Source organism: Pipistrellus hanaki (assembly GCF_964339955.1).
Source record: "Pipistrellus hanaki genome assembly, chromosome: 1".
In the NCBI taxonomy this organism is placed as follows: Eukaryota; Metazoa; Chordata; class Mammalia; order Chiroptera; family Vespertilionidae; genus Pipistrellus; species Pipistrellus hanaki.
In genome coordinates, this window is record NC_140503.1 from 166,011,991 (window position 1) to 166,038,525 (window position 26,535).

The 26,535-nt window shown below is 40.2% G+C and overlaps 1 protein-coding gene across 3 annotated transcripts in view; it reads right to left on the reverse strand.

Moving 5' to 3' along the window:
- SHROOM3 (shroom family member 3) overlaps positions 1–25,504 on the reverse strand; it is a 279,696-nt gene extending 254,192 nt beyond the window's left edge. For 2 of the 3 annotated variants that reach the window (XM_084880505.1, XM_084880503.1), the window contains exon 1: positions 24,788–25,498. In XM_084880505.1, the coding sequence (XP_084736631.1) occupies positions 24,788–24,955 (168 nt within the window). In that variant the 5' untranslated portion in view covers positions 24,956–25,498. Of the gene's footprint in view, positions 1–24,787 lie in introns of all 3 variants that reach the window. The other variant, XM_084880504.1, reaches the window with a different exon arrangement.
- Between the last annotated feature and the right edge of the window lie 1,031 nt (positions 25,505–26,535).

Below are 26,535 nucleotides of genomic sequence, written 5' to 3' on the forward strand. Positions count from 1 at the left end.
TTTCTCATTCACTGTAAATTGTTTCCCCACCTTGGAATATTAGATTAAAGAAGGCTGGTGTAAACAATGAGTTTGCAGTTAACACATTTTACTGAACCTGTCCTTCTGAAGATCTGCACTGAGAAAGTTAAGTGCTCAGTGTAAGTTCAAGTAATTTGTCTTGAATTCCTGAACGTTCTATTTTAGCTTATAGTTTTCAATCCCAAAAGCCAATATCTGCTTTATAAGCTTTTCAAATGTCCAGCAGCATATACTCAAAAATCAATGTGGGAAACAGATTTCATACAGCTTCTGCATTGATATTTTACTTTATAATATACTTATTAGAGCTTCCAAATACTAATTTGATCACATTTCTAAAAATTCTGTAAATGGTTAACTCTTTTACTAAAGTAGAAATGGATTATGGTAAAATGCAGACTGAAAAAGCCCTCTGTCTCTGACCCAGGAGTCTTGCGTCTTCTTCCAGCATCTATGAAACTGCGGCAGAACAACTTGTTAGCTTGTTATCAAGGCAAATTCTCTGATTCTTCACAGTTCTTAAAAACTTTCATCCAATTATTATAACACTAGAGGCCCAGTGCATTAAATTCATGCATGGTGGTGGTGGGGGTGAGGGTGTCCCTTAGTCTGGCCTGTGCTCTCTTGCAATCCGGGACCCCTTGGGAAGGGTCTCTAGGCCCAACCAGCAATCAGGGCCTATCAGGACTTTCCTTCCCCTGGCTGTTGGCAGTTAGCTCCACCCCCACCACTGCCACTGCTTGCCATCTGTGCAGTGCTGCCCCTACTCCCCTGCCACCTGTCACCTCCCTCTGTGGGCAACAGGCATGGGCTGCAATCGCTTGGCTAGCCTGGGCCTCCCTCTGCAGGATGATCGCTGGCCCGCCACACACACCCACCACAATATTGCTGGCCAGTGGCCTGGGCCTCCCTCTGTGGGGCGATCATGGGGCAAAGTGGGGCCCCCCAACCAATTTCATCACACTTGCCTTGGCTGGCCTGGCGCCAGTTCATGTCATAGCATGATCATCCAAAAGTTCGTCCGGACAGTAGTTCTATTGTTTGGTTGTTCGCTCAATTTGCATATTATACTGTTATTATTAGAGACTAGAGGCCCAGCTCATGGATTCGTGCACTGGTGGGGTTCCTCGGCCTGGCCTGTGGGGATCAGGCCGAAAACAGCAGTCTGACATCCCCAGAGGGGTCCCGGAGTGCAAGAGGTCACTCTGCAAAGTCACTATAGCTCTGCAGCTCCTGCGTTGAGTGTTTGCCCCCTGGTGGTCAGTATGTAGTATAGCTACTGGCCTGTTGGCCGGTCAGCCTATTACTTAGGCTTTTGTATGTAGTCTAGATGTATCCTATTGAGACTTGGACTGATACACTAATATGTTTTCCATTTTCCTATTTTCCAAATCAAGGATGTGTATTAGTGAACATGATAAAAATCTTGCTTTCATCTTCTATCCATTACTTCTTTCCTATAAAAAAAAGTTAATATATATATATATATATATATATATATATATATATTCATAATGTTTTATGCCATTATGAAGATATATATAACACAATTTGCCAGGCTTCTATGATCAATTCTTTTGGGGGAGATTTTCTAAAATCACATATATTCCCTAACACAAAACTAAATTTTAAGATACAAAATACTGTCTAGTACAAAGCCTATGAAAGATGTTAGAGATGATGATGAAAGTGATGCTGGACTAAATTTCCTGAAACACTATCACTAACTTTCCCAATAACCTTAAATTGTTCTCCACTGCCAAGTTCCCAGCAATAGAAGCTCTTTATAATTTGATTCCAATTTATATTTTCAAATTTGTTTCCTATTCTTTCTTCATACACTCTATAATTTAGGCCAGTACAACATTAAAATCATGAAACTGCCCAATACCTTATATTTTATTAAGATGTAATTCACTCTGAAACCAATAGAAATATATTAAAAATTTTTAAATATGTAATTAAAATAGCATGATATTCACTTTATTAGAGTGTACAAGTCAGTGTTTTAATATATTCACTGAGTTTTGCAAACATTACCACTATCTAATTCCATGTGCTCCATTCTGTTATATGATTGACTAATAATCAACTATATGGAAATATCATGTTTTATTTATCTATCCATTCATGGGCATTTGAATTTTTTTTCTCTACTTTTTTACTATTCTGAATAATACTAGTATAAATATTCATGTACAAGATTTTGTGTGGACATACATTTTCATTTCTCTTGAGTATACACTCAGGAGTGAAATTTTTGGATCATGTAACTATGTTTAACTTATTGAGGAGCCACCAAAGTGGCTACATACATCCCACCAATTTCCCCACATCCTTGCCTTGCTGTTGTCTATCTTTTTTCAATCATAGACATCTTGGTGGGTATGGTACCTACCCACCAAGATGTCTATGATTGAAAAAAGATAGACAACAGCAAAATTTCACTCCTGAGTATATACCCAAGAGAAATGAATAACATTCCAACCACCCCTGCTCTTGGACTTGCTATATAAGGGAAAGTGTATGGCCATAAAAAAAGGAGGAACTAGTACATATAAGAGATGACTATCTTCAGGTAAATCCAGAATTGTATGATCTATAAAGAAGCATCCATATCAGATTTGGCATCACTCAGAGGTGATTTCCTTGGTCAAGACATTTATTGTTTGTTTGTGTTGTTGTTATGAAGGTAAGTAATGATTCATAACAAAAGTGGAGTTGGGTATTGCACACACACATACCTTTTACCTCTTCTAAGAAGGCACAGACATAGCACAAGATGGGAACTTGAGATCCTTGGCAATTTTTTAAACCAGCTTTTAATGAGAGTCTAACCAAGACTTGACTGAAGAACTCTCCATTAATACCAGTACTTTGTGTTTATGGCATTCCTGACAGTCCATCACCTGATCATAGGGTATTTGTCTCATTTGTGGCACACAAAAGTGAATGTATTAGACGAATTAAATTCTGCTTGAAATGTGGCATGCTAAATTGCCCATGGTTGGGTTGGTGGCAGTACTCTAACAAAATAATGGATTCAGTCTGAGCCTAGAGAACACATCCTTGGCAAAAGGTCCTTGGCCTTTCAGCCTTGTTTGTTAAGTGGGGATACATTTTCCAAGAGCTTCATTAGCAGCTGAAGGTGGGAACAATCTCTTAGTCTACACAATTACCCTTTTATGGCCAGGTCAGTCCTGTTCCAGAGACTGTTCTATATGGAGTGGCAATACAATCGCAGATTTCAGCTCCGTGAAAATCCCTCACTCCATCAGAAATGCCATTTTTTTATTACTACTAATCTAGATTGTATGCCACGTTTTCTTTTTATCCTTGTGTTTTTCTTAATAGTTACTTTGCTATTCAAAATTGTTCCTCTAATCCATGGTTAATTTTATTTTAGCTCCAACAGTAACTTGTTTTCCAAGTTCTGTAGTAAAAGGATGGTTTCATAGAATAGAGTGAATAACATTTTCTATCTTTGGAGAACTGGCTTTCAAGTATCTAATATTTTGTGGTTTTCAAAGTACTTTTACCCACAAAAACTCACTTGATTCTCACAGAAACCCTGAGATAAACAGAGGGACGTGGTTCAGCGAGTAGCTCTGAGTCTTGGATCAAATCACTTAGTCATTAAGTCTCTTTCCCCAAATGCAAAATTCGGTTTATAATAGGGCCTACCTCGTAGATGTGTTGTGAAAAGTGAAAGAAGAGCCAGTGCATAGAGAGTACTATGTGTAGGCACATATTAAGTCCTAATTAAGAGTTGGCTATAATTTTCATTTTTAAAAATGTTTTTAAATCTCCCATGATTAAATGCATTATTATTGACTAAACGCCCAAAGCATCCAGGAAGCAGCATTAGACAAAGGACATTACAGAATGGCTGTGCCTCAGTGCCCAGGGCTGACACACACTGCTCTTCGTTCCTGAGAAAGTCTGTCTACAGGCAGAAGACACTTGATTAATACTACCGTTCCCGAAGTCAAAATCTCTGTCTCACTAATAACGATAAATTGCACTGCCTTAAAGATTCACAAGGCAAAGCAGAAGAGAACATAAAAAAGGAAGAACACGAAGAGGCAGACACCGTGGGAGAAGAGAAGAACAATTTTGGCTTTGGTTTATCTGATTAGGCTGTGATAATGCCCTCTACAGAACTGTCCATCATCGCCTCTTAGGTCAGACAAGAGTCTGACCCGAATGCCTAGGCGACAAAGGGCAAACAATGCCAAATTCAATTTTAGCTGATCCTTGAAAGAAGGAAAAAATGTTCTTCGAGGAGCCTGTTGAGAGCACCACATGAACCTCACATTTTTCATTTCTGGCATGTTAGATCTTGTGTTAACACTGTGACATAAAATAGAAAGAAAAATAAAGAGAAAGAGGAAGAGAGCCCAGTTTCTGCTCCCAGTCCCCAGAATTTAATCTCTTCCCTGGATCCACTTAAAAATTTTTTTTCCCTAAGTGACAATTTCCCATTTAGGGCATAGGTGTTTTTCTGGGGAAAGAAATCAACTCTATTTAGGTCTTCTATGTATGGCACATTTAATTAATGTTCCAAAAAAAGCATAAAACTATGCTTCCAAGGTCTAGAAATTTTATATTTGTCAACAATCTAATATTCAATGGACTTTGGGCCTTTTTTTTTTCTTTTTTTTTTCCCCATGATTAGTTGATTTCTGAGTCAGCTCAGGTTCTCCAAAAAACAAAAGTGGAACTAGAGGTGCAAGACATGTATTGGAGGAAACACTTGTACAAGATAAAGAAGTGAAGGGTTAGAAATAGGAGGGGAGAGCCGAAATAGGTTTGGCTCAGTGGATAGAGCGTCGGCCTGCAGACTGAAAGGTCCCAGGTTCGATTCTGGTCAAGGGCAAGTACTACCTTGGTTGCGGGGACATCACCAATAGAGGGTGTGCAAGAGGCAGCTGATCCATGATTCTCTGTCATCGATGTTTCTAACTCTCTGTCCCTCTTCCTCTCTGCAAAAAATCAATAAATATATATATTTTTAAAAATAGGAGGGGAGAGCCTTCTGACCACAGTGCAGGTCTGACTCTGGTGAAAGGAGGGAGAGAAGGAAAGTAGCCTAAACAGGCAGAGCTTCAGCCTGCAGTGCAATTCTGAGAGAGACTTGGCCAGGCTGATGGGGAGCCCCAGAGCAAAGACTGCCTATCATAGCAGGTGTCAGGCATCAGCCAGTATATATACACATATCGAAGCCTGAATAATCGAGTGATGGGGACCAACTTTGCTAATAAAATTCAACTGAAGTCTTAACTTTTTTATTGAGGGAAATTAAAGAGCCTATAGATCTTTGAAATTCTTTCAACACTGGTCCTGAATATATGCTAATTCCTGGGAACCCAAAACACCACTGGAGATCATAGTAAAAGAGAAGACATGTTGTTCAGGTGATAAATGAGATTTGGCTCAATCTTCTTACGGGGCTCACCTGTGGTTACTTCTTAGTTCTTGAATATATGATTGATGATGCTTGGAAACAGGTCTAATCTCCACACTGAAATGTGACGGAAGAGTCAATACTGTAGGAGGCCAAGTAGAAGCTCTTGGTGCTCCCTCTACCCCACTCAGACAGTAAACTAAGACATACTAGGATTTATAGAACCACCAAAGACTTGAAAGACACAGGTGTGGCAATTCCTAACATTCCCATTTAACTTACCTGCTTGGGCTATGATGAAGATGTATTCATCTTGGATAATGATTATGGATTATTGTAGACTTAATTAGGCATTGCCAATTGAAGCTGCTGTTCCAGATAAGATGACTTTATTTGAGCAAATGAACACAGGTATCTGACCTCTGCTTTACAGTTATTGATCTCATTTCCCCCCCCTCAAACAATTCTAAGGGATCACAAGCCTTTTGCTTTCTACCAACAGAGACAACAGTACGCCTTCACTTTTTGACCTCAAGACTAAGCCAACTCTTCTGCTTTCTGTCATAGGCTAGTCCCCAGAGATCTTGATCATCTTAACATCACACAGAACATCACATGTATCTCCCTTGGTGATGATATCATGCTAAATTGCTCCTCATGAGCAGGTCATAGTAAATATATTTATGCTTATCTCCTATATTAAACTTCCTCTGCCAAAATAACTAGCATAGATTCTACTTTCCTATCTGACCCAACTTCAAATCCTACTTTCCAACCAAAAATTATGGGTCATGTATCTAAACCAAGCCAAAACTTATTGCTAAATGTCTATTATTTTTCCATGAAAGTCTGAGTTTCTCCATGAAAGTCAGATTGATTATCTTTTATATGGGTGACATAAGTACCACATGAGACATTCAAGCAAATTTTACTATCGGATTCACAATTGTCTTTGACTCCTGTATATCAGACTGGAGTAAATCCTGGTCCTTTGGTTAATTTCTCATTGTCCATGGAGCAGAAAGCTTGTTATGGGCTGCATTGAATTCCCCCACCAATTCTTACATTGAAGCCCTAGCCACCAGTACCTCAGAGTACGACTTATTCGGAAATAGCAACCTTAAGGAGGTTATTGAGTTAAAAGAAGATTGTCAGAATGGGTCCTAATTCAAATAGATCAGTGTCTTATAAGAACACATATGAACATACAGAAACATCAGGGCTGTGTGCACACAGAAGGAAGATCATATCATGTGAGAACACAATGAGACGATGCAATCTGTAAACCAAGGGAGAGGCCTCAGAAGAAACCAAAAGTGCCGACACCTTGATCTTAGAATTCTAGCCTCCAGAACTGAAAGAAAAATTCCAGTTGTTTAATCCATCCAGCAAAAGAGCCAGTGAACATTTGTTATGGTAGCCCTAGCAAACCCATGCATAGTCTCTAATATACAGATGAAACACAGCTTCAAGAACCTTCAGTAGTAAAAAATATAAAGGTCACAGGGGTGAAAGTGTCTTTGTCCTTGTGTCTATTTTGATGTGTTTGTACACCTGGATCCCTAACTTCTTGACAACTCTTTCCAATTTTGATTTGTTTTGGGAGAAGGGATTATTAATTTGATCCCTTCTTTCTCCTTCTTTTCCCTAAATTCTCTTCCAGTTAACTAGATGATACCAATAACACTAGGTGTTAACCAGTGTTCTAAGAGTTTTGTTTCTGTTAATCCTTTAAAACCTCACAATGATCTTAGAGGAAATAGAGGATCAAAGTGATTAAATAAATTGTCAGAGGAATACTGTTAGCAAGTTTGAGCCCAAAAATTCTGACTGTAGAGCTGGTGGTCTTAACCACTATGCTATGCCAGATTTTACATAAAAGAGAAAGATGCCTGTTGCTGTCTAGTTACAAATCTGCTGTTTTTGTCAAATTAAAGGCCAATGGAGGGAGCCTTTTAATTCTCATACCTAAGTTAAAGTCACTTTTATGTAGCGCTCAACACTCTCCTTGGGTAATATTAAAAAGTTGTCTCTTGGTAATGGCTGAAGTCCATACACACATAGCCCAGAAGAATCATATACATACAACATCTAAGTTCAAATATAAAAATTCTAATGATAATGAATAAGAAGTGTGCCTTGGTAGTGTAACAAACATGAATCAACCCTATTTGACTTTCACAAGAACCTTGTGAGTTAGAAGGAATGAGGACATAGAGGTGAGGAAAGATTGACAACAAGCAAGAAGACCATCAGAAGACCCTTTGCTATCAACCGCAGGGCTCCCAGTTCCTTTACACCACTCTCACTGCTTCTCATACAGGAAGTCAAGTAAGATGCAATACTGTGCTAGCATTTGCTCAACTATGCATGTGGCATTGCTTTCGCCAAAGCACCAAGAATATGCAATGCATTTAGAACAAGGATTTTACAATTTTCTGTGCCATAGCTTAGACTGTGTCATGACTCAGCATCGATGAAAGGTAAAAGTGGGTCCATGGCACCATATCTGGCTGTGTCACATTTTGCCTCCATTGGTTTTTTTCCTCCACATACTGCTCCCACTTGATCCTGTTTAGGGAATGAGGCCTGATGGCAAACCAAAGCCTGAATAAAAAGCTCCCTGCTGGAGTGCTGTCACAGCCGCTCAACCTAGGCTCCGGGGAACTTTGGCAAGCGGAAGAATCCTTTGTCTTCAGACTATGACAAGAGTGGAAAAAAATTTCAACTATTCGGCTGTGTAGCATCAATCAAGCATGCCTTAATAGGGAAGGTCTAATGAGGAATGTCGTCTTTGAAAAATCTGGCTTTAAAAACTCCCAAAGCATTCTCACTGTACAAGTCTACACAATTATAATTAATAGGATTCAAGCTACAAACCAGAGATTAGGTTACTATTTTACCCAGTTTGATGGGCGCGGATGCTTTTCTCTCTATTGATTATGTTCAAAGAGGTCTTGGCCTGTTATTATAATCAACTGAATAGGAAAAAAACTATAGTTTTCTATAGTAGTTGCAGGAATAAGAGAAAAAAAGAAAAGCCAGTTTTAACTGAACCGCAGCTGCTCTAAGGCCCCTTCCAACCCCCACCTCACCTCCCCTCCTTTCCTGCTGTTGACCTGTTAGTAGATTCCTACTCTTGAGCTTAACACAATTGTTAAAGGTGAGCTTCATCTAACATTTCTGTTTAATATAATACTGAAAGTTCTAGCCAGAGGAATAGGCAAGAAAAAGGAATAAACGGCTTCCAAACTAAAAAGGAAGAAGTAAAATTATCTGTTTGCAGATGATTTGATCTTATATGCAGGAAAGTCCAAGATCCTATGCCTGCAAAACTATAAGAACTAATAAGTGGATTCATCAAAATAGCGGGATATAAAATCAGCATACAAAAGTAGTTGTGTTTCTATATACTAACCATGAACGATCTGAAAGGAAATTAAGAAAACAATTACAATTGCAAAAACATCAAAAAGAAAAAATCATCTATACTACCATATTTTCTGTCGTATAAGACGACCCCCTAATTTACAGTTAAACATAATAGGTTTATGCCTATATTCGCTGTATAAGACTATCCCCCACTTCCGAGGCAACACCAGTTCTTTTTTTAATAGACCGCCTCTCTGACTCTGGCTAATCTGAGCAGGCTTTTTACTAGAACACAGTGTAGCTTCGGGTACAGAACATGTATAATTTGCATGCATAAAAAGCCTGTTCAGATTGGCCAGAGTCAGAGAGGCGGTCTATATGATCCAGCAACTCTTCTTCTAGATATACTGTATGTCAAAAAAGAAAAATTGGAAGAAAGTATAATGAACTGAAAGTCTGATTCCTCCCCAAATGTATATGCATGGATTTATTTGGAGTAAAGAAATAATTAAGGTTAAATGAGGTCATAGGGGTGGGGAACCAGTCTAGATTAATGTCCTTATAAGAAGAGACAGCAAAGAGCACCCCGCTTTCCCCCACACCCCCTCAAATCTCATCTTACTGCATCCCTATCTGCAAGCTAGGAACAGAGCTTTCCCCAGGACCCAAATCAGCCAGAAACTTGAGCTTGCACTTCTAGTTTTCAAGAACTGTGAGAAAATAAATGTCTGTTGTTTCAGCCACCCAGTATTTTGTTATGTCAGTCAAAGCAGACCAAAACAGCAGATACTTGAACATTTGCACACATATGTTATTAGCAGCATTATTCACACTAGCCAAAAGGTGGAAATCCCACATGTCCATGAATATACCAAACACAATGGAACATTATTCAGCCTTAAGAAGGGAGGAAATTCTGATGTGCTACAGCTTTGAGGACATTATCAATGTGAAACAGGTCAGTCACGGGATAAATATCGCACGATTTCACTTATGTGAAGTACCTAGAGTAGTCAAATTTCCAAAGACTGAAAGTAGAGTTGGGGGGCAGAGGTTGCTAAGGATTGTGGGGGAGAGAGGAACGAGGAGTTGTTGAATGGGTCCAGAATTTCAGTCTGAGTAGATATATGTGTCCTTTTCTGCGGGGCGCATACTGAGAATTATAATTGTTGGGTGATGTGGGTACTATGTTTGACATTTTCAGAAGCTGCCACCTGCTTTTCCAAAGTTGCCGCCGCTTTACAATCCCACCAACAATGTATGGAAAGGTTTATTTTTAATCTCCATGAAATGACAGCATAAACAGGGCAAATCAAGGAGTTTTAATTAAAAAGAACGCACCATTTCCCCTGCTTGAGAGATGGGAGAGTGGGAGATGATCGTACTCTGTACTGTTTTTTGAATCTACACCCTGTGCCCCGGGCTCCTGGAGCTAACGTGGCCATAAATGTGTTCGGCAGTCAGTGCTCTGAGGGAGAAATGAACACTGGTTTGCCAGGACCTCCCCCGTTAGGAAATGTCCCTCCCTGCGCTCACACACACAAGCACAATTTTAAAAATGCTTGTTAATTCCACTCATCCAAAGAAGCAAGGACTTACCTTCCTCGCCTTTTCTTTTTAAATAGAATAAAATGCGCATTGCTCCATTATTCAGAGTTCAGACTGCTGTAAGGCTCGTCAGCCGGAAGGCGGGAATATTCCCTTCTACGTCATTGTAATCAAGTCGGAATTTAGGAAAGGACGGACTGAGAGCTTAGTTTCTCTCGAACTAACAAATTCATATAGGTGACAACATCAATTAAATCACATAAAATCTATTCATTATTCTATCCATTCAAGATCAAGCTGAGGTTTAAGGCAGGCTAGGCTAATGGCTGTCACACGAGGCCACTGTTTATCAGTCTTCCGTGAACTCGAGCAAAAAAAAACAAAAAAAACACACACACACACAAGGAAATTGGAAAAGGACAACATGGTGAGTCAAAGAATATTCACATTGAAGGGAGACAGCTCCTAAAGAAAAGAAGTTTCTTGTATTGAATTTGGCAGTGATACAAGTTACACAAGGAAACCACATTTCAGTGTTGAAAAATTATTCTGCTATTTTGAAGTTGGGATGGGGTGGGAATTATGTTATGTTTTATTGCTTGCTTAGGTGCCAGACTTCATACCACTGCCATTCATACTGTCAAATTTTCTGGACTAAAAAACAGTACATTGTTTACTTTCTTCTTGTGCTGTATTTAGGCGTATGAATTGAGAAAGCGAAAAAGCAACAAATAAAACTCTAGGAAAGAAACTATGCTCTGAGAGCCCCCAAAAGAATCAGATGTAATTTTCTCTGTTCTGCCCAGGGGGCCACATTTTCCTTAACCACTAACCTACGGAACCTATAGAATGAAAGAATCTATGGAGCAAAAGAGAGACTGGGTCCTCTCAGGGACGAGGGAGGGAGGCAGTTGGGGAGGGGACTCTTGGTGACTGATTGAGACAGAAAGAGTGTGACTCAACCCATTCATTGGGAAAAAAGAGAAAGGCAAGCTCATCTGTGAGAGAGTAGACGAGAGACTTGCAAAACTTCATAGGTAGGAGTGAATTTCTCCTTTTCTTAGCACCTAAGAAAATGTTAGGTCTAAGCTGCTATGGGGCCGAAACCGGTTTGGCTCAATGGATAGAGCGTTGGCCTGTGGACTGAAAGGTCCCGGGTTCGATACCGGTCAAGGGCATGAACCTTGGTTGCAGGCACATCCCCAGTAGGGGGTGTGCAAGAGGCAGCTAATCGATGATTCTCATCGATGTTTCTAACTCTCTATCCCTCTCACTTCCTCTCTGTAAAAAAATCAATTAAAAATATATTTTAAAAATAAAAATTAAAAAATAAAATAAACTGCTATGGGAGTCCTTCTGCTTGAATTCCATGGTAGAGTGGAAAGACCAGACACTTTGGAAACAGAGCTACATTAGACTTTAGGTTCTGGCTTCCACTTAGTGAGTAATCCCTAAATGGGGGTTATCTTGGTTTGACTTTCCCCAGAAGCAGACCCAGAGATAAGAATTCAAAGGCAAGTAGTTTATCTGGGAAGTAAAGAAAACTAAGAGGGACGTAGGCAAAGGAGGCTGTGCAAGGAAGACAGTTCATACAGATGCATTATTAAGTCAGCTACAACATGGGCAAGTGCAGCTTCATGCTGCCAGGGCAACTGGAGGAGGCAGTGGGAAATACGCACTTCAGAGTTTTCCATCCAAGGGATGAGAGCCTGGGCTGTTTATCTATTCATACCAACTCCACTCAGTCATGGGTTGAACGTTCCTCCCAGAGTCATTAACCAGGTGGAAAGAGGAGGCAAAATAAAGTCCTTAAGGAAAGAAATGCAGATGGTGCAGCTGGAACTCAAGTCAATGGGTAAACATTAAGCCAGGAGCACCAGTATTCAACTATGAACGCAATCCTGAAGAATAAGACGAATTCTCTTAACCTTCCTGCTGCTTATACTTAAGTCAATAACTGCGTTGTTTTTTATTTTATTATTTTTAAAATATATTTTATTGATTTTTTACAGAGAGGAAGAGAGAGAGGGATAGAGAGTTAGAAACATCGATGAGAGAGAATCATTGATCAGCTGCCTCTTGCACACACCCTCACCGGGGATGTGCCTGCAACCAAGGTACATGCCCTTGACTGGAATCGAACCCGGGACCTTTCAGTCTGCAGGCTGACGCTCTATCCACTGAGCCAAACCGGTTTCGGCTGTGTTGTTTTTTACCTGCTGCTCCTTAGTAATTACTCAAAAGTGAGAATATGAAAAACAGAAGAATCAAGGAATCACGGGAAAATGTAAGGAATTTTCTTCCTTCATAATTCCAAAAGTTAACTCACTCTCCTATTCTGTTAATGTATCTTAACACCCAACATGCGTATTTATTCCTGGGAGCCAGCCAGATTCTGGGTCTGAATTCTATCAATAGCATTTCCCAGTTCCCATGAAATAAGGCCTAAAAAATGTGACCTTCTCAGAGGACTACACACAAGATGACAAAAGCTTAAAGTATACACATACGTCTCCCTCAGTTAAAATTTTTAACTTTTCAAAGGAAAAAAGTAAGGCAATTAGTTTTAGAAGTCTAATATTTCACCCTAGCCTGTTTTGCTCAGTGGGTAGAACGTTGGCCTGTGAACTGAAAGGTCCCATGTTCGATTTCAGTCAAGGGCACATACCCGGGTTGTGGGCTTGATCCCCAGTTGGGGACTTTCAGGAGGCAGCCGATTCATTATTCTCTCTCATCATGGATGTTTCTCTCTCTCTCTCCCTCTTCCCTTCTCTCTTAAATCAATAAAAAAAAATTTAAAAAGAAGTCTTATATTTCTTTCTACCTTCCAGCAAATATGTGGCTTAGGATATACCTTAATGCCTAAAGTGCTAGGCACTTTAACTAATCTGAAGAATGTCTATTCCACTTAAATTGCAGGTGTTTTGATTCCAAATTCATGACATACCGTGTTTCCCCAAAAATAAGACATCCCCTGAAAATAAGACCTAGCGCAACTTTGGGAGAAAAAATTAATATAAGACACTGTCTTATTTTTGGGCAAACAGGGTAGTTATTTTCATTTTTTTATTTTTTGTAATAGTTATTTTTAAATGTTGAGGGCTTTGGAATTCTAAGATCTGTCTGAACCAGTTTTCCAGGAGCCAACCATGGGTGAGGGATGTTACCAAGCAGCAGTGGCTTTGAGGGTAATAACTGTGTGGAAGTCCCAGGATTATGCCAAGTGACTGTGCTATTAGGAGAGCCGGGAAGTATATATTTCAGGGAAGATGATCCCAATGAGAGTCATGGAACAGCAGACAAGGTGGAAGAGCAGAACAGATGCACTATATTATGAACTAAGTGAGAGCTAGAAAGGGACAAACAAAATGACACAAAATTTGGTACAATGGGCACTCCTCCGTGAAAGTGCATCTGTTGTGGTGCCGATCTTATCACCAGGTCTCTTCACCAAATTGGGGGCATGGACTTGTGATACCCCAGAAGAGTAGTGTTCTAGCTGTTTGAAGCCCAAATTTGATTTCCTGTATTAACCAGATTCAGCTCCTGTTAGCATTAAACTGTTTTATGTTCAGGTAAACCACAGAGTTTATGTCAGTTGAGGAGATAAAGACATGATAGAAACACAAAGGCAAAGATAATGACTGTGTATGAAGATGAAAACCCAACCAGACCTTAGTTGACAAACAACAATCAGAGAGGTGACTTGAGACCAAGGTTAGAATCTTGCAGAAGTAAAAGGCTTCAGGAAGCAGGGCCTGGGAAGATGTAGGGAGTCCTGCTCATTTCATGGCACAAGCTATCTCAAAAATAAATAAATAAATAAATAAATAAATAACAAATAAACAAATAAATAAATTGTTTTTTAGAGGGGGAGAGAGATGGAGTGAAAGAAAGCGAAATAGAGAGAAGCCTTGATGAAAGAGAGACATCAATCAGTTGACTTCCATACACCCTCTCCCCCACCCCCAACCAGGGATCAAACCCACAACCCAAGTATGTGCCTTGACTGGGTATCGAACCTGTGACCTTCAATGCAGGGGAAGATGCTCCAACCAACTGAGCCACAGCTAGCAGGGTGAGCTGCCTATTTTTTCCACACAGTTCACACATCCCACTTCTTCCACAGTTTATCATGACATGGACAAAGTAGATGGAAGGACTCTTTGGAACTATGAAATGAAAATGCAGTTTTTACTTTAAAAATCATTTTTCAGGCTTCAAATTCAAAAGGTTTTAGATCAGCTCCTACCTACTTCTATGACCTTAAGTAATACTTTCAGTTTTTTCACCCACAAAATGCAAAGAAAATAGAACCTATAGCCCGAGGTTTATGAAGCTTATATGACATAGCATGCCTGTTACAGAGCAGGACCTCAGCAGAGTTAGTCATACGATGACAAAAGCAAACCCAGGAAATCATGTTGACTCGAAGTAAAAAACAAGCTCCAAGAGATTGATAATTATGGGGTAGAGCAGGAGAACCTCTCCCAGTTAATTAAAAAAAGAGAATATTTATTGTTTATTTACACATCATTCCATAAATCATAATGCATTCTGACAGTTGACTTTTGAAAGGCCCTGTTGTGTTATAGACCCAGAAAGTGCTTAGAAACACATGAGAAAGAGAGAAGAGAAGGTGGCTTTAAGAGCCAGCAATTAAACAAACAAACAAACAAAAAACTCCCACCCACCCAATATCTCCCAGAGTTTAAATACATGCCATTGGTTATCTACTCTAAGTAGAGAAAGACTCAGGGTGTGATATGCACTCACACCCTACATTTAAATCCAATTCAAGGTCCTTTCTATACAGTGTTTTCCAAACTTTTGACATATGTGTACCCCTTCTATAATTTTCGTAACGCTGAGTAGCCCTTATACTCATGAGAACATAGAATTAGGCGCAGCTAAGCACAGTGCAGTGCATATTCTCATCAAACTCTGGTGCAATGTGTACCCCCATCAAACTCCTCCCGTACCCCTGGGGGTACGCGTACCACACTTTGGGAAACACTGACCTACAAGGTCCCATGTGCTTTAACCATGACAAACTTTCAATTTTCATATTATAACCCTCTCTACTTTGCCTATTTCTATATGCTAAAAATGTGTTCCTCCTAAATTTATATGTTGAAACCTATTCTCCCAAAGTGATGATTTTTGGAGGTGGGGCCTTTGGGAGGTGTTGAGGTCATGAGGGTGGAGCCCTCATGAACGAGACTCATGACCTTGTAAAAGAGACTCCAGAAAGCTCCCTTGCCCCTCCTGCCATGTTTGGGCACAAGGAGGAGATACCATCTGCGGACTGGGAAGCGAGCCCTCACCAGATAATGAATCTGCCTGTGCCTTGATCTTGGATTTCCCAGCCTCCAGAGCTACAAGAAGTAACTGTCTGTTGTTTATAAGCCACCCAGTCTGTGGTATTCTGTTATAGCAGTCTGAACAGACTGAGACACTTACTATACTATAGTAACACTGACTTTCTTCTTGTTTCTGAAACATTCGAAGTCTTTCCTGCCTCACCCCAGCTTACAAATCTCTTTGTATGATTGATTTCTTATTTCTCATCCATTGGATCTTAGTTCAGATGTCAGCTTATCAGAAATATCTTCTTTAATCACCCCATTTAAACTTAACCCTGCTCAACCCTCAGACACTACCACTGTAGAACCCATCATTTTTGGGGGGTTTTCTTTTAAAAATATGTTTTTTATTGATTTCATAGAGAAAAGGAGAGAGAGAGAGAGAGAGAGAGAGAGAGAGAGAGAGAGAGAGAGAGAGGAGAGAAAGAGAGAGAGACAGACAGAGAGAGAGAGAGAGAGAGAGAGAGAGAGAGAGAGAGAGAGAGAGAAACATTACTGTGAGAGAGAAACATCTATCAGCTGCCTCCTGCAAACCCTCTATTGGGGATCAAGCCCACAACCCGGGCATGTGCCCTGACCAGAATGGAGCCAGTGACCTTTTTGGTACATGGGATGATGCTCAACCAACTGAGCCCCACCAGCCTGGGCTGGCTTTTTATTCTAAATAACACTTACCAACCCTGAAACTATCATGTACAAATGCATTTATTGCCAGCATCTTTCTTCTATAAGCTCCATGAGGGCAGGGAATTATCTGTTCAGTGTTTCAGTGTGAAGTAGCAACTGTTGACCATGACACAGAAAATCAGCCAAGTATTAGCTTTGTTATGTGAGTTGCTAACTTCTGTTTGGTACCTATTATTCTCCCACCAGTTCCTATCGTCCTATCATAACTCTGGATTGTGTTTTATCATTTCAAAGCACTACCGTGTAACTTGATCCATTGAATACTTATAGCAACTTCTTTAGGTGATGATGTTTCACTTTTAAAGATGTGGAAACTGAGGGCCAGGGAAGCTAAGTTACTGCCCATGGTCTCATAGCCTATAAAGACTGCGCTTGATGTGAAACATGTCTGTTTTCACTCCAAGCCCTATCATGTCTGGGATAGTGTATTTGGCTACACTGGACAGGCTTGCCTAAAATGAAAAGAAAAAAGATAACATAGGAATTACAACCCTAAAGCAACAGTAACATAGCAAAGAACATTTAAAAACAATACTTTAGACAAATCTCATAAATCTCAAAGATAAAAATGCAGTTTGAGACGGAAAAGGACATAATGACTAGATGCATGAATATCTGAGGAATGAAAAAATGTAGTTGATGTAAAAGCAAAGTCAGACTCAGATGCCCAGGACAGAGTGTTCTGCACGTCGGTCTGCCAAGTTAGAAAAGCCTCCTGTGAAGGCAGCAAAGATTTGTTACTTCCATCCTACCGATCGAGATACACAAGTTCTCTTGTGTGGGAAAGTCATTAGAAAAGCGGGGAGAAACAGTGCTCAGATTTAGCAGAGAGTCTGCCTCGATTTGTTTCATTGAAGGGCCTGGGATCGGCGGGAGATGGATGGACTCATGGGATAGGCCGTGCAGGAGAATAGCGACTCCACAGCTCTTTGGATCGAGATGTTTGCTACTTGGAAGTACACCAAAGGGAGCGATGTGGGAGAATCTGTCTGTGAGTTACTTCAGATCCAGAGTCTTTGGGGGTTTTTTTTTTTGTTTTTTTTCAAAGATTGATAGAAAGTCTCTCATTCTGTGTCTCCAGTCACATTGTGGTTTTACTGAAAGGAAACAAATATTTCTTAAGTTGTGTTCCCTACACAAGAGAGGATGCCTTAGAAATAGATATTAGCTTTAAGAGAAAGCGGAATTCTTATTGATGCTAGGAAACATTGGGCATGCAACCGCACCATGTTATTGTACTTTAACAAAAGCTATTTCCAACAGCATTGATAGAATCATAAGCTTAGTTTGTGTCTAAAACGCCTAATACTTTAAGCAGAGTTTAACGGGTAACTTCTAAAGACTAAATTAAAACACGAGCATCCTTTCCCTCCCAAATCTAATTCAACAGACATTTACCAAACATTAAATGTGTGCAAGACATCATTGTATTGAAAGTCAAGATCAACCTAGCTGCCTTATTTTTGTTGTTGTTGTTCCTTGTGGCATTTTATTTGCATGTATGTATGGATTATATCCCTCGAAAAAGAATATCGGATTTTCCCTGCTGTGTGTGTGTGCTTTTTTTTCTTTCTTTCTTATTCATGACCCATGATGCCTGCTGAGTTTTGTTTTTTTTAATTAAATTATTATCTGTGTACATATTTTACCATTGCTCCCCCCCCCCTTCCCATACATACCCACCCTCCCCTGAGTTTTGTTTCCATTGGTTGTACTTGCTGAGTTTGCCAATACAGTGAAACCAAGCAGGTTGTTCTGCCATTTTTCTAGGTCTTTGAGTTGCACATCATTTCTTGGGCTGATTACTCCACACTTGTTTAACCTGCCTGTGAGGTTCACAACAATTTTTCCAGCTCTGTGGTTATCAATTATTTCAAATTCGCTAGTGTAACCATGGTTTATCATCACAGTTAGAAATCAGATGATGACTTTGGAGCATGGCCTAATAAGTATCTGGTGTTTGCCTCTCTTTTCTGAATTGTTGATGTTCTTGAGAGCATCAGCCAGGACATCCATACACAACATTATGGCAGCCAGGAAGGATGGAGGAAAGAGCTTGCCTTTTTTTAAAAAAAAAAAACAGGTTTTACCAGTATTGTGTTTGCACATCACCCTCAACATCTTTCTCACAAAGATTTTAAAGAAGATCCCTTATAATATTCATTTATCTTCTTCTTTATTCATTAACACATTTTTTATTTTCATCATTGCTATACATACAATAGTTTTAGCACTGCGGGTAACAGAATAAAAAAAGAAAGGAAGGGAGGAAGAGAGGAGAAAGGAAAGGTCCTTAGCTTCTAGAGGTTAACAGCCTAACAGGGAAGCTAGCATTCATACAAAACTATGAATGGTCCAACTAGAAAGCCATTATGCCCTCACCAGCTGAGCTTTACACCCACACATACAATTTGGCAGAAATAAGGCAGAAACCATCTTGGCAAATAAATTAACTTCATTGGGTCTCAGTTTTCTCTTTGTGTAATGAGGAAGTGGATTAGATGATTGCTGAGGTTCTTTTACTTATTTATTTCTCACCATATTTAACATCACCTAGTATATACTAAAAGTGCCAGACTAAAATATCTTTTGTAAATCATTGTTTCCTTTTGAAGTTAAGATATATAAAGTATTAAACATTAATCTAGAATGGGAAAGTCCCTGACAGTCTAAGGGGAAGATTCATTATAGCTCTAAAATTCTATAAGGAGAAAAAATAAACACACACACACACACACACACACACACACACACACTAAACGAACAAATAAATAAATAATAAAATCCTATAAGGCATTTAACATTTATTGAGCATTTGTCATGTGTTAAATGAGAAGTTTTTGCTAGGAGAAGCAGAATATACAGCAAGAGTAATACTCATTTGATATTGGCAGGATTCCAAATGCAAACAACTACCTGTATTAAAAGAGGGCATGAATAAAGGTGCTGAGGCAATGAGTGGAAGGAGGAACTAATGCAAAAGCACGACAGAGAAGGATGAAACAGTTAAGGAACAAATAAAGTGGTTTAAGGACACTAAAGACTGGAGGCTACTTGGGTATGAAGGACAAAGGATGTTATAGGAAAAAGCTAGAAAGGTAAGGAGAGAAATCTCAGAAGGGACTGACTATATTGAAAGGTCAATAATAAGCTGATCTACTTGTAAAAGATGACCTGAGGTGAATCAGCTCAAGGTCCTGGGGAACTGCCTAAAAATCAATTTCACATTGAGCTCAAGGTCCATGCCTGAAGAGCTTGTAAAATAAGCGTTGCTTTAGTGCAGAAGAAATGGGCCACAAAAGATTGTAGGGCTGTTGCTGCTGTGCTGAAACTAAGGAGCTATAAGTGCTGAACTGGACAGATGAATAAAAAAATTCAGAATTGAGGAAATCTCCATGTGTCATCCAGACAAGTTAAGTATGTTCCAAATGTGTAATCCCCTAACCTATGGACTGGTTATATTTCCAAAGCTTCTCACAGGGCAATAAAGCAATTCATTTCATTCTAAAATGGCAGGTTGATTGGGATGTTTTGGATGATTCTCTCCAGAGGAGGAATTATGAGGAGGACTCAGGGGTTAGACCATATCACTAAGGCTAGAAGAACCCAATGAAAGAATCCCATTTTAAAATCTGAGTAGTGTCAGCCAACAGGAAGCCAGGGGACATATGTTTGAGGGTGCCTCTGACTTCACATAGCAGACACGCACATTACTGCCCCCGCTTTAGATAAAGCAATGAAAGGAGCAGATGGGATAGGGTTAGTGAGCCCAGATTTGGTAGATAACCTAGAGCAGTGGTTCTCAACCTTTCTAATGCCACAACCCTTTAATACAGTTCCTCATGTTGTGGTGACCCCCAACCATAAAATTATTTTTGTTGCTACTTCACAACTGTAATTTTGCTACTGTTAATGAATCGTAATGTAAATATCCATCAGAAAACACAGATATTTACATTATGATTTACATCTCCCGATTCCTCATGGAATTGGCTGTCGGTTATCTTGCTGCTGGGGCCAACCTCCCGTGGTCCCTAACCCCACCCAGCCAGCCCCCGATTGGCCCTAATCCCTGGCCAGGAAGAGGGACCCCACCCATGCATGAATTCATGCACCGGGCCTCTAGTAGGAATATAAATTCATTGGTTGATCTCTTCCCACCCATAATTCCATATTTTACCCAGATAATAGCTCTAGAATCTAGTCAGAGCCAAATATTCCTATTGATAGGCAATGATGACTGAATGGCATAGTGTGTTAAGTGCCCGGACTCTGGGAAACCAGGATGCCTGGATTTAGATTTTAGCTCCATCACTTACCACTTGTGAGAGCTTCAGAAAACCACTTAAATTCTGCCTCATGTACAAAATTAGCATACTAATATCACCTTCTTTAAGGAGTTGTAGAAATTAAAGGATTTAACACATGTGGATCTCTTGGAGTAGAGACTGGCACGTAGTAAGTCCTCAGTACATGCCAGCAGCAGTTGTTGCTTATTGTTGTCATATTCTTACTTGAGTTATAAACCGTGGGGGCAGGTGCATGCCCACTGCAGGTGAAACTGCTTTTTCTCAGCCACAATGCAGAGTGAGTCATAATGAAATCAGGCTGCCAACTTCCCAAACTATTAAATTACTTAAGCTTCCACATACAAACGCTATTTTCTTTTTTTAAAGTTACCCTTTCTTTTTCAGGTTCGAAGATTACACATGCTCTTTCCTCACCCCCACTTTTCCTTTTTAGGGATTTTAAATCCCAAAGGAAGGGATTTGAAAATGATTTCTTTTATTGCTACCCTTTTGTAGTTCCTTTTTCCCTATTCATTCTCCTGCCTCATTTATACCGACAGAAAAAGGATATTTCATTCATTATATTGTCATCCATACCTGGCAGTTCATAACTGCTTTGTATATATGCCTTTCATATGTATGACTCAATGTGTACTGTCCCTTCCTTTCTCTTACAATGGGGCGGGGCGGCGGGGGAGGAGTCACCCTAGATTGGGAGAATAGCAAACATTTGGTTAGTAGTGTATGAGGTAATGTTCATTTCTTCGCTGTCCGAGAAGGAAGATCTGGGATATACATGATCAGTCATTAAATTTCACTTTAGTCTCATCACTGTATTCATTACGTAGGCTTTCATCAGAGTTCACACACCGTGTTGGTTGGCAAAATAATACCATCTCCCCACAAAGACATCCATGTCCTAATCCCTGAAATTTCTGAATATGGTAGGTCACATGGCAAAGCGGAACTAAGGTTGCAGATGGAATTGAGGTTGTCACTCAACTGATCTTAAAATGGAGAGATTATCCTGGTGGGCCCGATCTCAAGGGCCCTTAACATCAAAGAGGGAAGCAGAAGTTAGAAACCAGAATGATGCAATGTGAGAGGGACTCAACTTGCTATTGCTGGCTTTAAAGACGGAGAAAGGAGACCCTGAGGCTCTAGAAGCTGGAAAGGGCAAGGAAATGGATTCTCCCCTCCAGCCTCCAGAAGGGCATACAGCCTTGCTGACACCTTGATCTTAGCCGGGTGAGAGCCCTGTTAGACTTCTGAGCCATGTTAGAACTCTATGGTAACAAATCTGTGTTGTTTTCCAGCCACTAAGTTTGTGGTAACTTTTTTAGCAGCAACAGGAAACTAACACACACTCCATCACTGGAAATCTGCCTCATCTCACGAGACCCACCTCCCTACTCACTGCCACTGCTCTCATTTATCTTTGCTTATAGAAATAATCAAGCACCTACTCTGTGCCAGCCTCTCTGCTGGATCCTGGAAATGCACAGGAATAAGACACAGCCCTTCCATCTACTCAACTAACATCTGTGTGCCCGGGCTCTGTGTTAGATGCGGTAGAGATGAAAACAAAACAAACAAATACAGTCCCTGCCCCAATGAGGTGTCTTCTGAGAAGACAAGCAGCCTAGATAAAAAGATATCTCCATGATTCAGAGTAAAACCTGCAGAATCTGGGGGCGTAGAAGAGGTTACCTATCTCAGCAGGATGAAGTCAGGAAAACTTCAGAGGGAGGAAGAAATGGAGAGTGGATGAATATGAGTTTGCCAGACAGACAGGATGGGGAAAGATATTAAAGAGCTTTGAAGCCATATGGAATTTGAAATGTGACTAGTGCATATTAGGAACAGAATTTTAAATTGTATCTCGTTTTAGTTCGTTTTAACTGAAATGGAAATAGCCACATGTGGCTGTTGGCTACCATATTGGACAGAGCAGATTATGCCCTTGAAAGGAAGGAGATTGCCTTCTTTTCCCCTTTTCCACTTATTACTGACTGGAAAGCAGATGTTGTGGCAAGTGATCTTGGACCAAGCAGATGGGACATCACCCCAAGGGGTAGAAGGGACTTGGGTCCCTGACGCCATGCAGCCATCTTTCAGTTTGGCTTATGTTCAGATTGTTATATGAGAAAGACATAAAAGCCTATACTGTTTAAGCTATTGCTATTTTGGATCTCTGCACAGCAGCCAAATCTGTATACTAATCCAAATGTCTTCTAGAACAATGAAAAGCAATAATCACAATCTTTGCTAAGATTTTTTTTTTTTTTTTTTTTTTTTTAGTTCCTTTCCTTCCGTGTGCCAGGCCCTATGCTGATTGCTCTAAATGCATGGTCTTGTTTAATACCCACACATTCTGGTAAGGGAAATAAGAGTGTGCCTCCATTCTGCAGACAAAAATGGAGTCTTAGAGGGATGGCTCAAAAGTGGTAGGATTAGATCTGAGAGCAAACTATATTCTAGTATATCAATATATGATATTTTATCCTCAAAGGCCAGGTAAATTGAGGGTACCACCAGATTTTTAAACGCAGAGATGAATGACATTTATATTTGTGGCAAACATTCTTTGTTGTCTACCCAGCACTCATTCCCACCTTCTGCTTGAAAACAAAACCCCAATTTGTTCAAATTGTGGGCAGAGATTCCTTGACATCAGAAAAGATAAGTTCCTACTGCAGAATGCAGGAGAGAAATCCTGACTGGTCTAAACCAGTCATGGCCATCTCATTCCCCTGGGCCAGTACGTAATCTGAGGATAGGCATGTGGCACAGTTCTGGTCAATGAGCTGTAAGCAAAAGTCTGAGAGGAAGAGTGTCCCTTTCCACACACACACAAAAGCCAAAACCCTGCTCAGAATGAAGATGCGATGCCAGAGGTAGCATCCATCACGCAACCATCAAGACAAAAGCCAACACCATTAAGAATGGCGGGGCAGAGAGACCAGTGAGGTCTTTGTTGACATTATTGAACTGCTGCTCCTTGCCTAGACAGCCTACCTCCACACTTCTTGTCATTTGAGAAAAACAAACCCCATTTATTAGGCTCCTATAAATCAGGGTTTCAGTTCCTTACAGCGGGAAGGCTTCCTGATGCATACACACACATCTTTTGTTTTTAGGAACGACACGGGAAAGTCACTCAGCGCACAGTGGTCCCACTCACGGCTGCCTGCTAGAAATCCCTTTCCACCGGCTCATCTCCAGCAAGAGTCATTTCCGTTTTCACCCTCAAACTGAACCGCTTTTCCCCTCAATTGCAAATGTTTCTTGAATAATGCATTGTATGAAAAGCTCTTATATCTTGCTGCTTTAGACAATTAATATTCTGAAACTTTAAAAGACTTCTCTGTAATCTCTCTTAATCACTGTAGTTTAAGAAAAAAGCAAAAATATAAAGTCTAATGTATAAAATAGATTCATTCACTGGCTATACCTATCCACACCAGAGATAAAGAACAGGCATGTTACAGGATGACTAAAGTTTAAAAATCAGGTTAAATACATAAATAAATACAAGAGGGGAAAACATGGCATTTTGCCCTTGAATTATACTGAAAGCTAATTTAATTCTCCTCTCTGAGCATGCTGAAAAGCTATACTATTTACATACTCAATTATCCAGAACTACAAACAAATTCTAAAATATTTTTGGAATGTTAGATATTTTTCAACTGAAAGGAAAAAGAGATATTTTTCTAGCCCTATGTTAAATAGAGGCACACATACAAAAACATAAACTATGCCACACATCTTTAGTCTGATTTACAACTGAAAAAAAGATCATGTGGTAGCTGGTTTTATACTATTTCACTCACAACAAGAGATGATCCATCAAACCAGCACATTTTTTTCTCTCTAGGCTTTCACAGAATAAATGAGCCAGACACATTTTCCTCTCAAACACCAAGTTATGCAAAATAGTCCAGATACAATCAGCAAGGTATATGACACATCAAATTCAGCAATAGTCAGGCAAGTCTCTCTCTCTTTTTTTTTTTTTTTTTTTTTTTTTTTGCATTTTGACAAAAGTTGCAAAAGCAGTGTGAATAAAGGTGGTGTTGGCAAAGGAAACATACCTTAGAGATGATTAATGGTTCTCCGCGCTCCAGGCCACCTTTCAGAGTGAACCCCCAGGGAGCTCCTCCCTGCAAGAATGCCTCCAGATAAATGTACCTTCCCCCGGGGGTCGGCGTACGATTTCGTGTGGCACAAGTCTCCTCAAAGTTCTCTGTGGTTCTCATCATGCAAGTTAAACTGTAAACGCCTGAAGCAGATTCAAGAGAGCGATGCTTCTAGTATAGCCCATGATCCCATCCTTCAAGATAGCATGCTGGCCAAAAGAGGGGTGTTAAGAACTGAGTTCTTTTCAGATGCAAAATCTTCTCCCCAGCTTAACTCCAAGATGCCGACCCAGGAGGATTTTTCACTTCAACATTCTGTCAAGTCTCCTCCTGGAATTCCGGGGAGTGGTGTGTATAGATCTCCTCACTCCGTTGGACAAAACTTCTTTCAATGTCTCTCTCAAGACTGCTTTTATTTCATGCATATACACAATAAGACATTTTCTGTATATAGTTACAGAGGAAATTAAAATAGTCTTACAATATAGTAAGAAAATTGCGAAACCTCCAACAAATACTTCATTTTTGATTGATTATCAACCCTTTCTTCCTCTGGCAGTGAGATTTACCATTACAATAGCCTCCCCTCTCCCCAGAAGTAGCTTTAAAAGAAAGAAAGCACTTACTATGCTTCAGCTTGCTTCACAATTTTCCAAACTTGTGTGTGTGTGTGTGTATGTGTGTGTGTGTGTGTGTGAGAGAGAGAGAGAGAGAGAGAGAGAGAGAGAGAGAGAGAGAGAGAAGCTGTGCTAAAACTTTTTGTTTATGTTCTTCAGCAATAAGTTCCGAGTTTATTTCTTGCAAAAGGGGAGGGGGAAAAAAGTTTTTGCAGGATGTAGAGAACAGGGAAAAAGGCATGGTACATTAATCCTCAATGGAAAAATACCCAGGAGGCAGCCCCGTTCTTTCTTTGGTCTTTTCAGTGATGATCAGCCAGGGCTGCTGCTGCTGCTGCTGCTGCTGCTGAGGCAGCCACTTGCCTCCTCAGTGAGAGGAGAGGGAGGAAGCGAGAGGGAAATGGATTAAGGCATTTAGAGGCACCGCTACCTTTCTGCACAGTAAGCTGTGCTGCGCAGAATTCAGTTCAGCACAAAGGCCTGACCAATCAAAGCGGCCGGGCCGTTGATAAAGTACCGTGCAGATGGCTAATTGCCCCGGAGTAGAAAGGAGTTGATGGAACAGCTCCACCTTGGACCAATTAGGCCAGAATCCCTGGGGGTGAGACACAGGCCTTGACATTTTGTAAAGACTGTGCAAAGTAGCCGCGCAGCCCAGTTCAGGAAGCAGCGCCCTAAGCAGTCAGGGTCAAGGTGGTAGCCCGAGGGCTTTATGTTTTCCATTAGAAGAAAATACCACGTATAATATTGTATATGAGCAGCCTCTCGTCTGGAAATAAGATTCTCCAATCAAATGTCTGCTTGTTTGACTCAACACACACAGAAGGCAGGTTTCTTCGCTACTTTAATTACCTCCTCTAAGACTGTTATTCATTCTTTAAATCAGTATTTCCCAAACTTCTCTCATGATGAGAATCACCTGGTGGAGTTGTTAAAACACAGATTCCTGAATCCCAACTAAGAAGTGCTAAACTAGAATTTTTGAGAACATATAGGTAAAATTGCATACCTAACTTAGTGCTCTGTATATAACATCTGTCTTAGAGCACTAGTTAAGTATACAATTTTACCTATATGTTCCAAAAA